This window comes from Bubalus kerabau, chromosome 5, assembly GCF_029407905.1.
Source record: "Bubalus kerabau isolate K-KA32 ecotype Philippines breed swamp buffalo chromosome 5, PCC_UOA_SB_1v2, whole genome shotgun sequence".
In the NCBI taxonomy this organism is placed as follows: domain Eukaryota; kingdom Metazoa; phylum Chordata; class Mammalia; order Artiodactyla; family Bovidae; genus Bubalus; species Bubalus kerabau.
In genome coordinates this window covers 90,304,971-90,320,155 of record NC_073628.1, presented here as the reverse complement: position 1 = coordinate 90,320,155, position 15,185 = coordinate 90,304,971, and the positions used below count along the sequence as shown (strand labels likewise).

General features: G+C 41.3%; 2 protein-coding genes across 2 annotated transcripts in view; both read right to left on the bottom strand.

Annotated features, from left to right (window-relative positions):
• The window catches only part of RGS7 (regulator of G protein signaling 7), a 480,171-nt gene that overhangs the window by 213,092 nt on the left and 251,894 nt on the right, over positions 1-15,185 (bottom strand). The gene's annotated exons all lie outside the window — the stretch shown is intronic.
• LOC129652984 (stromal membrane-associated protein 1-like) lies at positions 3,787-5,328 on the bottom strand. Its single transcript, XM_055582177.1, is given in 2 exon segments — positions 3,787-4,870; positions 4,872-5,328. Coding segments are annotated over 2 exon segments (1,338 nt in total). The 5' UTR covers positions 5,298-5,328; the 3' UTR covers positions 3,787-3,958.

The window sequence follows — 15,185 nt, the reverse complement described above, 5'->3', positions numbered from 1 at the left end:
AACACCCCTGATACTTAGCGATGTATATTTTCCACTCCTTATGTCCCTTTTCCATGTGAAAGCAGCACCATTAGCTGAATTCTCTTGCCTCTCTCTGTTCCCCAATTAACTCCACTCTGGGGATCTGGGCTGACTTAGGTAGAGGATTGGTAAAGAGAAATTGGCCTATTGGGCCCATCGCTTTCCTGTGGGGAAGCCCCTATCCAAATCTGCTGATTTAGAGAGGCCCAGCCCAGTGGGTGACTAGTCAGTTAGGTACTAGGCTTTAGGATTAAGTCTCCCGTGTTCACAAATACTCTTCAATATAATAGCTTTGTCAGCAATCAAGGTGCTACTGTGATCTCTAACTGCTTTACTTTCTGGTTGTGAGTTTCAATGGGTTCTGAATTCAGATAGGAAAGGAAGTCTTTTTTCTAAGATCAGACCCCCCAAACACCCCAACATATTCAATTCTTCACATGTAGTAAATATATTTCATCGAATTACAGAATCATGAAAAAAGATCCATTTTTATGACTTTTATTTTGTTGTTGTTTGTCCTTCATTCATCTGACACAATGTTCAGAAGTGACAAATAAGCTGCTCTGCTTTACCTAATATCAGCCTGTAAACCTCTGTATGATCAGCTTACTAGTTTAAACCTGGCCACCTATGATGGACATGGAAGCCTCTCTGACTCTCACTTTAATCAATTCAGCTCCCCAGCATGTGACAATCATCACCTCTGGTCTTGGCTGTGGAATTAAGGTCTGCCTCTCAGTCTGTTGAATTTCAAAGGACCAAGGTTATGAGTGTGGGAATTAAGAGTAACCTATGTGGTTGTATTTTAAAATCTTCCATTTTTTGAGCCATAATTTCCACAGGAGGAAAAAGTTTAAAAATTCATGTAAAAACAGGATTTGTATTCCAGATTGAAAATGTGATGATCAAAATGAATTCATCTGTTTTTATATTAATTCAGATATGATCTATGCACGAAATTTATCATGAAATAGAAAGAGCAAACAAAACGACAAAACAAAGATAAATTCAATCTAGTTTTTAAAAGCTAAGATCAGTCACAAAGGCCACATATAATAAAAAATCATTCTAAACTCATTTAAGCATTCACTCAGAGTCTATTTTTAAAATAAGCAGGTTTTAACATGCTTGATTACCAGCATTCTCATTATAAGATTAGAAAATAAGAGCAGACAAACTAAAGAGCAAGCTAGATAGGAAGAGACTAAAAAAAGTAACTCTAATAAATGATAAAACCCTTTGAGATGATTTAATTTAAGGCCTCAGATGTCATACCTTTAATTTAATTTAATACCTTTAAAGACTCAGATGTCCTACCTTTCAAATAAGACATGTATATATACATCTATTTATCTACCTATCTATCTGTATTCCCCAAAGAAAGGCAATGCTAAAGAATGTTCCAACTACCAAGCAATTGCACTCATCTCATGCTCTAGCAAAGTAATGCTCAAAATTCTCCAAGCCAGGCTTCAACAGTATGCGAACCAAGAACTTACAGATGCTCAAGCTGAATTTAGAAAAGGCAGAGGAACCAGAGATCAAATTTCAAACATCTGTTGGATCATATAAAAAACAAGAGAATTTCAGAAAAACATCTACTTCTGCTGTATTGACTATGCCAAAGCCTTTGACTGTGTGGATCACAACAAAGTGTGGAAAATTCAAGAGATGGAAATACCAGACAACCTTATCTGCCTCCTGAGAAATCCATACGCAGGTCAAGAAGCAACAGTTAGAACCGGACATGGAACAATGGACTGGTTCCAAATTGGGAAAGGAGTACATCAAGGCTGTATATTGTCATGCTGTTTATTTATCTTATATGCAGAGTACATCATATGAAATACTGGGCTAGATGAAAGGCAAGCTGGAATCAATATTGCTAGGAGAAATATCAATAACCTCAGATATGCAGATGACACTACCCTTATGGCAAAAAGCGAAGAAGAACTAAAGAGTCTCTTGATGGAAGTGAAAGAGGAGAGTGAAAAAGCTGGCTTAAAACTCAACATTCAAAAAACAAAGATCATAGCATCCCATCTCATCACTTCTTGGCAAACAGATGGGGAAACAATGGAAACAGTAACAGACTTTATATTCAGGGACTCCAAAATCACTGCAGATGGTGACTGCAGCCACAAAATTAAAAGATGCTTGCTCTTTGAAAGAAAAGCTATGACAAACCTAGATAGCATATTAAAAAAGCAGAGACATTGCTTTCTCCGACCAACAAAGTTACATATCGTCAAAGCTGTGGTTTTTCCAGTAGTCATGTATGGATATGAGAGTTGGACCATAAAGAAAGCTGAGCGCCCAAGAATTGATACTTTTGAACTGTGGTGTTGGAGAAGACTTTTGAGAGTCCCTTGGACTGAAAGGAGATTGAACCAGTCAGTCCTATAGGAAATCAGTCCTGAATATTCATTGGGAGGACTGATGCTGAAGCTGAAGCTCCAATACTCTGGCCACCTGATGCGAAGAAACAACTCATTGGCAAAGACCCTGATGCTGGGAAAGATTGAAGGCAGGAGGAGAAGGGGATGACAGAGGATGAGATGGTTGGATGGCATCACTGACTCGATGGACATAAGTTTGAGCAAGTGCCAGGAGTTGGTGATGGACAGGGAAGCAAAATGTACTGTTGTCCACGGGGTCACAAAGAGTTGAACATGACTGATCTGCCTCTTGAGAAATCTGTATGCAGGTCAGGAAGCAACAGTTAGAACTGGACATGGAACAACAGACTGGTTCCAAATAGGAAAAGGAGTACGTCAAGGCTGTATATTGTCACCCTCTTGTTTAACTTATATGCAGAGTACATCATGAGAAACACTGGACTGGAAGAAACACAAGCTGGAATCAAGATTGCTGGGAGAAATATCAATAACCTCAGATATGCAGATGACACCACCCTTATGGCAGAAAGTGAAGAGGAACTAAAAATCCTCTTGATGAAAGTGAAAGTGGAGAGTGAAAAAGTTGTCTTAAAGCTCAACATTCAGAAAATGAAGATCATGGCATCCGGTCCCATCACTTCATGGGAAATAGATGGGGAAACAGTGGAAACAGTGTCAGACTTCATTTTTTTAGGCTCCAAAATCACTGCAGATGGTGACTGCAGCCACGAATTTTTTTTTTTTTTTTTTATGGATTCATCTGTTTAATACAGGGATATGACATCTGTCAGTACTAGGCACCATAAAATGTAAACACAATCACTGTCATAAACCTGGACACACCTCAAGGACAAGTGGCTTGTTCAGTTACCCTGTTTGGATCCAGTGCGGAGAAAGGCCTCTTGCTAGCACTGTGTACACATAGGAAAAGACCCCAATTCCAAGGAAGGCAGGAAAATCTGACTTCTTCAAACATGTGTTAAACTAAGTCGTGTCATAACATCCAGGTTTATCTTCCTTTCACTAACCACGTTCCCTGTTAAGCACATCATAACAACAGCACAGTGAGGTGAATGTGACATAAAAGAGTCTGGATACACTAAAAAACAGTGCTCGGTGATACACTGACATTCATTCTATTTATATGATTAAACATTTGATCATACAGTACCTTCCTACAGGATTACTGGCTAATCTGGGGGTGGGGCTCATACTGTTAGAGGTATTACTAACATGATAACTACTTCCCTTATATGCAAACATGAGAGCTATAATTTCATCAAGAGGGAAACTGATTATGCACGTTGACTGAGCAGCTTCCCAGAGACTGTGTCTGCAAAATTCTGGGAATTGTGAGCAAAGCTGCCCTCGAACAGTTTCTCAACCTGCTTTTCACCACAGCAAATTCAATCAGTACAGACCAACACGGTCAATCAGGTAACTCTTAATATGAACAAATGGGGGAAAAGAAAAAAACATGTATGTACATGAATGGACAGGGGAACCGGGCGTGTCTGAGCAGGAATGCCGGCGGGGGCTCACTTCCACAGCTGCGTGCTGAGCGTCTGCCCCGACGAGCCCCCGGACCAGCCCGCAGCCCCCGCCGAGGTGCTGGGTGGCTGCCCGAAGCCCGCCGCCGAGGCCGCGCCACCCAGGCTCAGGCCAGCCATCTGCTGGTTCACCTGGGGGAGGTTCCACGGACTCTGCGGAGTTGGCTGCAGGCCAAATTTCCCCTGGGCTGCGCCCAAGTGAGCGACCATCCCTGGGGGCCCGACCACGCCCTGCACCAGCGGCATCACAGCAGTCTGTGCGCTGCCCATGAAACCACTGGGCACCAGCACGCCCACCATCATGCCCGCGCTCGGCCCCAGTGAGCTGCCCACCAGGCTGGGCACCGCGGGCACAGGCACGCTCATGGACGGGAAGCCTGGAAACGCAGCCGGTGCTTGTGAGGTAAATGGTAGATTCGTGGGTCCCATAAACACACCAGGAGCACCCTGCTGCTGGATGGCCCCAGCGCCATACAGAGACAAGATGGAGTCTTTGGAGAGCTGCTTCTTGGCCACCTCTTCTGACTTTGCAGCTTGCTCAGTAAACAGATCCAGATCCCCAGATGTCACTGCAGACAGAGTGGCAGCTGCTGGTGCAGAGGACGTTCCCTGAGCCGGGGGCATGACAGTTGCAGGTAAGGGGTTAGAGATCATCTGTCCAAAGATGTCCAGGTCATCGTTCAGGGCTGGCCCCACAACTGCACTCCCATTGGTCACCGGCGCCTGGGCAGGCCCATCAAGTCCTAAAAGATCAACAGTGGGCTCTGCAGCTTTTTTAGGGCTGGTACTTTTTTTAGGTTTCAATTGCTGGTCTTCTTTCTTCTGCAGCTTTTCAGTTGTAAGAGGTTTTGTAGGCTTTTCTGGCTCCTTTTCTTTCTTTTTCTCTTCCTTTTTTTTTTTTTTCCTTTTCTTTATTTGTAATAGCTATAGCATTTTTGTCGTAGTATTTCTTCTTTTCGTATTTATCTCTGATGAAAAATTCTACTGCTTGATCTGTCTGTGGTCTTCGAAAGTTCTCTGGAAGATTGGCTTCATATAGTAGTCTTGCTTTAGTATTTCCCATATCTTGCATGCACTGGATCTGTTCTGGTGTCCATTGGTCTACATTGACTGACTTGACCCTGGATATATGAACCCCAAGATTCCTATGGATGCCAGCACATCTGATGCAAATAAACACACCAATATTCCAGGAATCCCATCGAGGACCTTTGGCCTTGCAGTCGGCACAGTATTTGTTGTCCTCCTCCCTCAACAGCTTGGACAGGATGAGCTGGTGCTGCTCGTTCAGCTTCTGCGCCTTCTCCCGGCACAAGCGCGTCGCCATCGTGGCGGGGTGGACGCGGGCAGCAGCCGGGCGGGACAGGCAGGGGGCCGCACAGCTGGAAGCACCAGGGGCCCCCGGGGCCGCTCGGACTCAGCCGGGAAGCGGCGGCCGCGGCGGCTGGAGCAGGAGGAGGGCTGCAGCCACGAAATTAAAAGACGCTTACTCCTTGGAAGGAAAGTTATGACCAACCTAGATAGCATATTCAAAAGCAGAGACATTTACTTTGCCAACAAAGGTCCGTCTAGTCAAGGCTATGGTTTTTCCTGTGGTCATGTATGGATGTGAGAGTTGGACTGTGAAGAAGGCTGAGCACCGAAGAATTGATGCTTTTGGACTGTGGTGTTGGAGAAGACTATTGAGAGTCCCTTGGACTGCAAGGAGATCCAACCAGTCCATTCTGAAGGAGATCAGCCCTGGGATTTCTTTGGAAGGAATGATGCTAAAGCTGAAACTCCAGTACTTTGTGCACCTCATGCGAAGAGTTGACTCATTGGAAAAGACTCTGATGCTGGGAGGGATTGGGGGCAGGAGGAGAAGGGGACAACAGAGGATGAGATGGCTGAATGGCATCACTGACTCGATGGACGTGAGTCTGAGTGAACTCTGGGAGTTGGTGATGGACAGGGAGGCCTGGTGTGCTGCGATTCATGGGGTCACAAAGAGTCGAACACAACTGAGTGACTGAACTGAACTGAACTGAACTGAGCAACTGTATTGAACTGAACTGAATCAACAGTGGTGCAATATCTGTAAATTAATGTGATACAGTACACTAACAAATTAAAGAATAAAAATTATATGAACATCTCAACAGATACAGAAAGAAGCATTTGACAAAATTAAATATCTATATATGATTTAAAATAAAACTCAACAAAGTGAGTATAACAGAAACAAATAAAGACCATATATGACAAACCCACATAAGTGGTCACATGTGGTTGTGAGAGCTGGATGGTAAAGAAGGCAGAGGGTTGAAGAATTGATGCCTTCAAACTATGGTGCTGGAGAAGACTCCTGAGAGTCCTTTGGACAGCAAGGAGATCAAAACATGTCAATCTTAAGGGAAATTAACCCTGAATACTCATTGGAAGGACTGATGCTGAAGTTGAAGCTCCAGTATTTTGTTATCTGATGCAAAGAGCTGACTCATTAGAATGTCCCTGATGCTGGGAGAGATTGAGGGCAGAAGGAGAAGAGTGCATCAGAGGATGAGATGGCTGGATGGCATCTCCAATGTGATGGACATGAACTTGGGCAAACTTCGGGAGATGGTGAGGGACAGAGAGGCCTGGTGTGTTGCATTCCATGGGGTCAGAAAGAGTCAGACATGACTGGGTGACTGGACAACAATAACAATGACAAACCCACAGCCAACATCATATTCAAGGATGAAAAGAACTTCTTTCCTGTAAGATCACAAACAGGAAAAGGATGCCAACTCTCACTACTTTTATTCACCATAGTATTAGAAGTCCTAGACACAGCAATCAAGAAAAAAGAGGAATTCCAACTGGAAAAGAAGTAAAACTGTTATTTTCAAGTGACAGATTACCCAGAAAATCCTAAAGATGTCACTGAAAAAAAAATTAGAACTCATCAATGAACTGGGCAAAGATGCAAGATTTAAAATCAATATATAGAAGTCTATTGCATTTCTACCAATTTACAACAAACTATCAGAGAGAGAAATTAAGAAAACTATCCCATTTACAATTGCAGCAAAATACAAAACATATAGGGATAAATCTAAGGAGGTAAAAGACCTGAACATGGAAAACTGTAAGATGCTGATGAAGGAAATGAAAACATAAACAGATGGAAAGATATAACACGGTCTTGGATTGGAAGAACGAATACTGCTAAAATACCATACTACCCAAATTAATCTACAGCTTCAATGCAAGCTCTATCAAAATACACACTGTATTTTTCACAGAACTAGAACAAATAATTCTAACATTTGTATGGAAACACAGAAGACCCACAAAAGCCAAAATAAGCTTTAGAAAGAAGAACAAAACTGAAGGTATCACGTTTCCTAATTTCAAACTGTACCACAAAACTACAGGCGTCAAAACAGTATGGTGCTGGGACGAAACAAGTCACATAGATCACTGGAACAAAAGAGAGAGCACAGAGACTAGACCACAATCATAGGGGAATTAATCTATGGGGAAGGATGCAAGGATATATGGTGAGGAAGAGACAACCTCTTCAACAAGGCCACTGTTGGGGAAACTAGACAGTTACATGCAAAAGAATCAAACTGAACTACGCTCTCACACCAAGCACAAAAATAAACTCAAAATGAATTAAAGATTTAAATGAAAGACCTTAAACCATAATACTTCCAGTATTATCTTTGAGTCAGTGATGCCATCCAACCATCTTGTCCTCTGTAATTGCCTTCTCTTCGTGCTTTCAATCTTTCCCAACATCAGGGTCTTTTCTACTGAGTTGGCTCTTCGTATCAGGGAGCCAAAGTATTGAAATAGAGCTTCAGCTTCAGCATCAGTCTTTCCAATGAATATTCAGCATTGATTTCCTTTAGCATTGACTGGTTGGATCTCCTTGCAGTCAAAGGGACTCTCAAGAATTCTCTCCAACACCACAGTTTAAGAGTATCAATTCATCAGTGCTCAGCTTTCTTTATGCTCCAACTCTCCCATCCATACATGACTACTTGAAAAACCAGCAGACCAGCTAGAGCTGTAAATATGAGGTTAATTTCCCTAAGTCTCATCACTAGCAAGAAGACTTCAGATACAGAAAACTGTCAAGAGATTTTTAAGACCAGAAAGGAAGGTGCACTGAGAACGAAATTTAAGAGACAAGTGTACTTGCAGCATTGATCAAGTAGAAAAATATGGCAAACTTTCTGAGTTAGGTAGACAAGACAAGATCTGTGCTCACTGTTGCTGCTGCTGCTGCTAAGTCGCCTCAGTCATGTCCAACTCTGTTTTCACCATATGTTGTGTTTTTTCCCTGCCTGGAAGCACCAGGCAGTTCTTTGCCCATCTATAAGCCTGGAGACCTAGAATCTGAACATTCTTGTCAGGGCTCAGGAGTCAGAAATGTGAGATCCTTTTTAAGGACTATAAAAAAAAGTTTATCCAGTGGTTTCATTGATACATAGGTTCTCCTAGGTTGGACTATTCGTTCCTTCACAAAACTGCAAAAGACAATGGCAGAGGAAGTAATATTCTGCCCAGGCTCCTTTCCCAATAGCGATTCCGTAAGAAAATTAAGCCCTTCAAAATATGATATTAGTGATTATTTTCTGAATTCTCTCAAAGTTGGTAGTGGGGCAGTGGCATTCTGATAGTAGAGCAGTTAACTTTTTACATAAAATGGAACCCTCAGGCAATTAGGGTTTAATATTCTCAGAAAATCCTGGTTGAGAGTTCTGTTCCAGACGAGACCTGTCAGTGCATGGCATGTTATTTGTGGAGTCACGAGCACTAGCTATGTTCTGTTTCCACTGAGAAAAAAATGAGGGCTTTAGATTAAGTGTGGGTAGAAGGGCTACGGGAATGATTTCATTATTGCTGTAACAAGAATGATCAAAACAATGTCTTATGATCACCACCACCAGATATATGATTACTGTTTAGCCTAGGTTAATCCAACCTGCTTAGTGTAAGAATTAATACTCTGTCTGTGGCTCCCATTTTGGAAAAAAATTAAGGATTATAACCTGAAGGTAAATCAAAAGCACTTTAAATGGACAAAAGCATACTCATGCTAATGATGAAGGTTTACCTACTTCAGAGGCACACTCTAAAAATAAAAATATGATGATTCGGCTATCTGCCTTATATTTCATGTTTTTCAAAGTTTTAAATTGGTTTTCGCTGCTGCTGATGTTGATCTTCTCTACATGAATTCCTTGGTTTACTTATTTCATAAAATGATTTTTAAAGTTCAGTTTCTTAGAATTCTTCTGAGATCGATAAGCAAATTGTAGAAATCAAAAGGGGAAAAAATTCCTCTTTTATCTGTCGTAGTGCTACCAATTCAGGCATTAGAAGGCAAAAATGGGTTTTGTTTTTTCAAAAGCATTTGAACAGACATATTAATGTTTCCAACCTACTGAACAGTTAGCTATAAATAAGGGAAAATTCCATGTGACTTTTCTGATTCACCCTTTATATGTAGAAGGTTGGAGATGGGGATTTGGCAAAAATCACCTCTTAATAACTGATATGTCTACCAAAAAAAGCTCTCTACACCGAGTTTAGTGCAGCTCTTCATTCACTCAACTCTACTCTTAAAAGAGAAACTAGGATACGTAATAATCAAGCTAATACAAAATTCCTATACAAATTAGGTCCAAAACTAGACATGAAATATATAACTTCTCATCCAATAAACATTTCTTTTATATCACCCATACTTTGATTTTTTCCCCCTTGAAAACAAAATTCTCATGCCAAGGAATTCAGAACTCCTAGCTGCCTTCTTCCTGACAACAATACTCAACAATTTCATGATAAAAAAAAATAGTTTGCCTTACTTCCTCCTAGAACATCTGTGTCTATTATTTTACAGTTAAAGCACGGATGTCAGGTATAATTTCATGTAAATGTGGAATTTTAAAAACAAAGCAAATAAACAAACAATAAATCAGAAGCAGAATTATAGATACAGAGAACATATAGGTGGAAGAGAGTAGAGGGAAAAAGAAATAGGTGAGGAAATTAAGAGGTACAAACATCTAGTTGCAAAATAAATGAGTCAGGAGCATGAAATGCACAGTGGGGGACACACAATCAATAACTATATAATATTTTTGCACAGTGACATGTAACTAGACTTTTCATGGTGATTATTTTGAAATACAAAGTAATATCGAATCACTATGTTGTGTATCATGAATTAACAGTATTCCAGGGTAATTTTACAACCTGGGAAATAGATGGGGAAACAGCGGAAACAGCATCAGACTTTATTTTTGGGGGCTCCAAAATCACTGCAGATGGTGACTGCAGCCATGAAATTAAAAGACGCTTACTCCTTGGAAGGAAAGTTATGACCAACCTAGATAGCATATTCAAAAGCAGAGACATTACTTTGCCAACAAAGGTCCGTCTAGTCAAGGCTATGGTTTTTCCTGTGGTCATGTATGGATGTGAGAGTTGGACTGTGAAGAAGGCTGAGCGCCGAAAAATTGATGCTTTTGAACTGTGGTGTTGGAGAAGACTCTTGAGAGTCCCTTGGACTGCAAGGAGATCCAACCAGTCCATTCTGAAGATCAGCCCCGGGATTTCTTTGGAAGGAATGATGCTAAAGCTGAAACTCCAGTACTTTGGCCATCTCATGTGAAGACTTGACTCACTGAAAAAGACTCTGATGCTGGGAGGGACTGGGGGCAGGAGGAGAAGGGGACGACAGAGGATGAGATGGCTGAATGGCATCACTGACTCGATGGATGTGAGTCTGAGTGAACTCCGGGAGTTGGTGATGGACAGGGAGGCCTGGAGTGCTGCGATTCATGGGGTCGCAAAGAGTCGGACACAACTGAGCAACTGAACTGAACTGAACTGAAGAGCTCTCATCAAAAGGAAAAGTTTTTGCTTTGTCTTTAATTTTGTACCTATGAGATAGATGCTTACTAAACTGATTACGTTAATCATTTCATGATGTACTTATGTATGTAAAAAATTAGGCTGTAGGAGATCAACCAAGGTGGCAGAGTAAGAGAAAATACTGAGATCACCTATCCCCCAAAAGACATCCAAAACACAACTATAGGAGGAGTCAAGGAGGCAGCATTAGAGGATGTGGAATTCATTGCTTCTCACAAGTACATCAACAACACATCACAAATGGAACAATTCTCTCAGAGCTCCTACTGAACATTAGTGGAAGGAAGACTTCAAATACCCAGAAGAATGAGAAAAATCCCCTTGCAACTGGGTAGGACAAAAGAAGGGGAAAAAAAGAAAAGAGGAATCAAAAAAGGAACCAGAAATCATAGCGGGAAGCTAAAGGTGAGGAGAGCTGAAGGGGAGAGTTCCCCACACTCAGAAAGAGAATAAAGGGTTTGCCTTTCCCCAAGACATTTTTTTAAGTTTACTTAAGCTCCAAAATCACTGCAGATGGTGACTGCAGCCATGAAATTAAAAGATGCTTGCTCCTTGGAAGGAAAGCTATGACAAACAATGTATTAAAAAGCAGGGACATCACTTTGCTGACAAAGGTCCATATAGTCAAAGCTATGGTTTTTCCAGCAGTCTGTACAGATGTTAGATTTGGACCATAAAGAAGGCTGAGCATGGAAGAATTGATGCTTTTGAACTGTGGTGCTGGAGAAGACTCTTGAAAGCCCACTGGACTACAAGGAGATCAAACCATTCAACTTTAAAGGAAATGAACCCTGAATATTCACTGGAAGGGACTGATGCTAAACCTGAAATTCCATTACTTTGGCCACCTGATGCAAAGGGCTGACTCATTGGTAAAGACACTGACGCTGGGAAAGATCGAAGGCAAAAGGAGAAGGAGGCAGCAGAGGATGAGATGGTTGGACAGCATCACCGATTGAAAGGACATGAATCCGAGTAAACTCCAGGAGATATTGAAGGACAGAGGAGCTTGGATTGCTGCAGTCCATGGGGTCGCAAATAGTCGGACATGAGTTAGTGACTAAACACAACAACAAAAACAAAGATATTAGGTGGAAAATGTTTCTTGGGATCTTAAATATTTGAGTCATGGTCTTGCCGTTTTGCTTCATGAACCACAATCTAGATGTCAGGTGGAATGCTATGTCCTTGGAGTTTAATGTAGAATTTCTCTGACCTTCCAATGAATGACATGAGGAAGTTTTATGCTGTTCTGGGATATCGGCTAATCTCTTCCTGGCTCAGATTTATACAGACAGAGGGCCATCATTCTGTGTCTGCATATAGTGAGCTCAAGATCAATTACATAGCTCTACATAAGAATGCTGCTGCTGCTGCTGCTGCTAAGTCACTTCAGTCGTGTCCGACTCTGTGCGACCCCTAAACGGCAGCCCACCAGGCTCCCCCGTCCCTGGGATTCTCCAGTTAAGAGTACTTGAGTGGGGTGCCATTGCCTTCTCCGACATAAGAATGCTACTCACATCAATTCAAGGTTTTCTAGAATTCACTCAGTATTTGAGAAGATAACATGGAGAAGGCTGCTCTAGGTTTCTGTCCCTCCTTCTCCCTCATCCAAATACTTCTGATGCATGTATGCATGTGCGTATGTGTGTGTGCACGCACACACACACACTGACTTCATCCTTCCTATTTTCTGCAGAAAAGTCATGGGTTTCTCCTTGGCTCTCCTGAACATCAGCTTCTTCCCCCACACTCAGCCTTCAGCTTCTATTCCAAGCATGCATTCTCAACCAAGTCAATTCTCTATTTAAGAAAAGTTCTCATGCCAGCTGCAAAAAGAATAAAGCAATCATCTTATTTTTCAAAACTAATTTAGACACACAGTAGGTGTTTAGAATATAATAGATGCATACATATTTACTGCTCTGAGTATAGAGGGTTCTCTGCACTGTGAGCTGGCATGGAAACAGCCTAGGTTGACAGAGAATTTTACACACATACACACACCCCCCATTTAATTTATAAAGGGAAAGGCATATATTAATTCCCCTTAACTACATAGATCTCAGTTCCTCTTCGGAACATGAATTTCAGACATTATCTCACAGTTGCCCTCTAACAAAGGAAAAATGCTCTTATTTTCAATGTGCAGAGAGAGAGAAGAGGAGACATAAGTGGGGTAAATGACTCCAAAACTGGCCTTCAGGCAGCAAAGGGCAGAACAACAGCTAGAACCTGGAGTTTTGAAAACCCAAGTCAAGGGCCAGGAGACAATGCTGTCTCACCAAGAAAAAAGTTTTCAAATTTTGTGCTTTCTCTCAAAATTGCTAAAATCTGAGGTTTCAACCATTTGTACTTATTGGGGTAGTATGTATAGCAGGAGGTTCAAACTAGGCTCTAGAGCAAAACTGTTTGGATAAAAATCACAGATCTGCTATTGTAGCTTCCTATCTTGAGAAACTTAGTCAACATTTTATCGCCTCAATCTCAGCATCTGAAAAATAGAAATGATAAATAATAGTATCCACCTCACAAAGCTATTGTGAGGATTAAATGAGTTTACACCCTCCTACCCCCAGCTCCCCATACACCTACCACAGAGCTTAGGAAAGTGCCTGGTACAAAAAAACAGCCCATAACTGTTGGCCATAATTATGTCTTCTTTTCAAATTGCTCATTCTTTTTTAGCAACCCTGAGTTGATTTTTTTTTTTCTCTTGGTGACAGCATTGTCTAACTACAGAAACCAACCTTGCAGAATTCTAAGCATATGATTAAATCCAACATATTGCCATTCTATTGTTCACTGCCCTCCTTTCTTTTCATTCTTTTTCCTTATCACTTCCCTTTCTTCCTTCCATTTTTATTTCCTTTCTTCCTTCTTTCCTCCTCTCCAGAAATATTTCCTGAGTGCCTACTAAGTGTACTACACATGTATGCTAAGTCCGACTTCAGCCATCTCCAACTCTTTGAAACCCTACGGACTGTAGCCTGCCAGGCTCCTTTGTCCATGGGATTTTCCCAGCAAGAGTACTGGAGTGGGTTGCCATGCCCTCCCCCGTGGGATCTTCCCAACTCAAAGATCGAACCCACACTTTTAAGTCTCTTGCATTGGGAGGCGAGTTCTTTACCACTGATGCCACTGGGAAGCCCCATGTGCATTATGGTACAGTATTAAACTAGGTAGAGTAGTAAAGATCAAATAGCCATTTAAAAATAATTTCCATACTATTTTATCAATTAAATTTAAATAGAAGTAAATACTTGAACAAGGTAGCCTGCCAACTGTGGTACTAACATGTATCTAGGTATATACATCTGCATGTAGAAACATAGTTTTAGAGACTTTTCTCTGCAAAAATTTAACATATTTCATAAATATATAAGGATAAACAAATTTGTAGCTTCAAATGGAAATATAGAGAGATATGTTACTAAAAGGTCAGAAATGATTTCACTATATCAAAAAATTTAAATTATAAAACACATACATTTATGTAAGTATATATGAGTGTTCTCAGATCAGTTCAGTTGCTCAGTCGTGTCCGACTCTTTGCAACCCCATGAATCGCAGCACGCCAGGCCTCCCTGTCCATCACCAACTCCCGGAGTTCACTCAGACTCACATCCATCGAGTCAGTGATGCCATCCAGCCATCTCATCCTCTGTCGTCCCCTTCTCCTCCTGCCCCCAATCCCTCCCAGCATCAGGGTCTTTTCCAATGAGTCAACTCTTCGCATGAGGTAGCCAAAATACTGGAGTTTCAGCTTTAGCATCATTCCTTCCAAAGAAATCCCAGGGCTGATCTCCTTCAGAATGGACTGGTTGGATCTCCTTGCAGTCCAAGGGACTCTCAAGAGTCTTCTCCAACATCACAGTTCAAAAGCATCAATTCTTCGGCGCTCAGCCTTCTTCACAGTCCAACTCTCACATCCATACATGACCACTGGAAAAACCATAGCCTTGACAAGACGAACCTTTGTTGGCAAAGTAATGTCTCTGCTTTTGAATGTTCTACAACTCTACAAAATATTTCAAAATTATTTCACAAAGCAATTGCTCAAAAACTGACTACTTAAATGTTATTTGAACATACAGAATAATAATAATAAGAAGAAGAAAGCAGTTCATCAGAGAAGTAGGTAGAGAACTCTACAAAAGGGGTAGGAATTCTATTAAGATTTTTCAGTCTTGGATTCAGCTCACATTTTCATCCTCTATCCTATATGCTGTCTTAAGCCCAGAAAGAAGGCAAATTAAATGATTGTATTGATGTTCCTACCAAGAAATAGTGACAG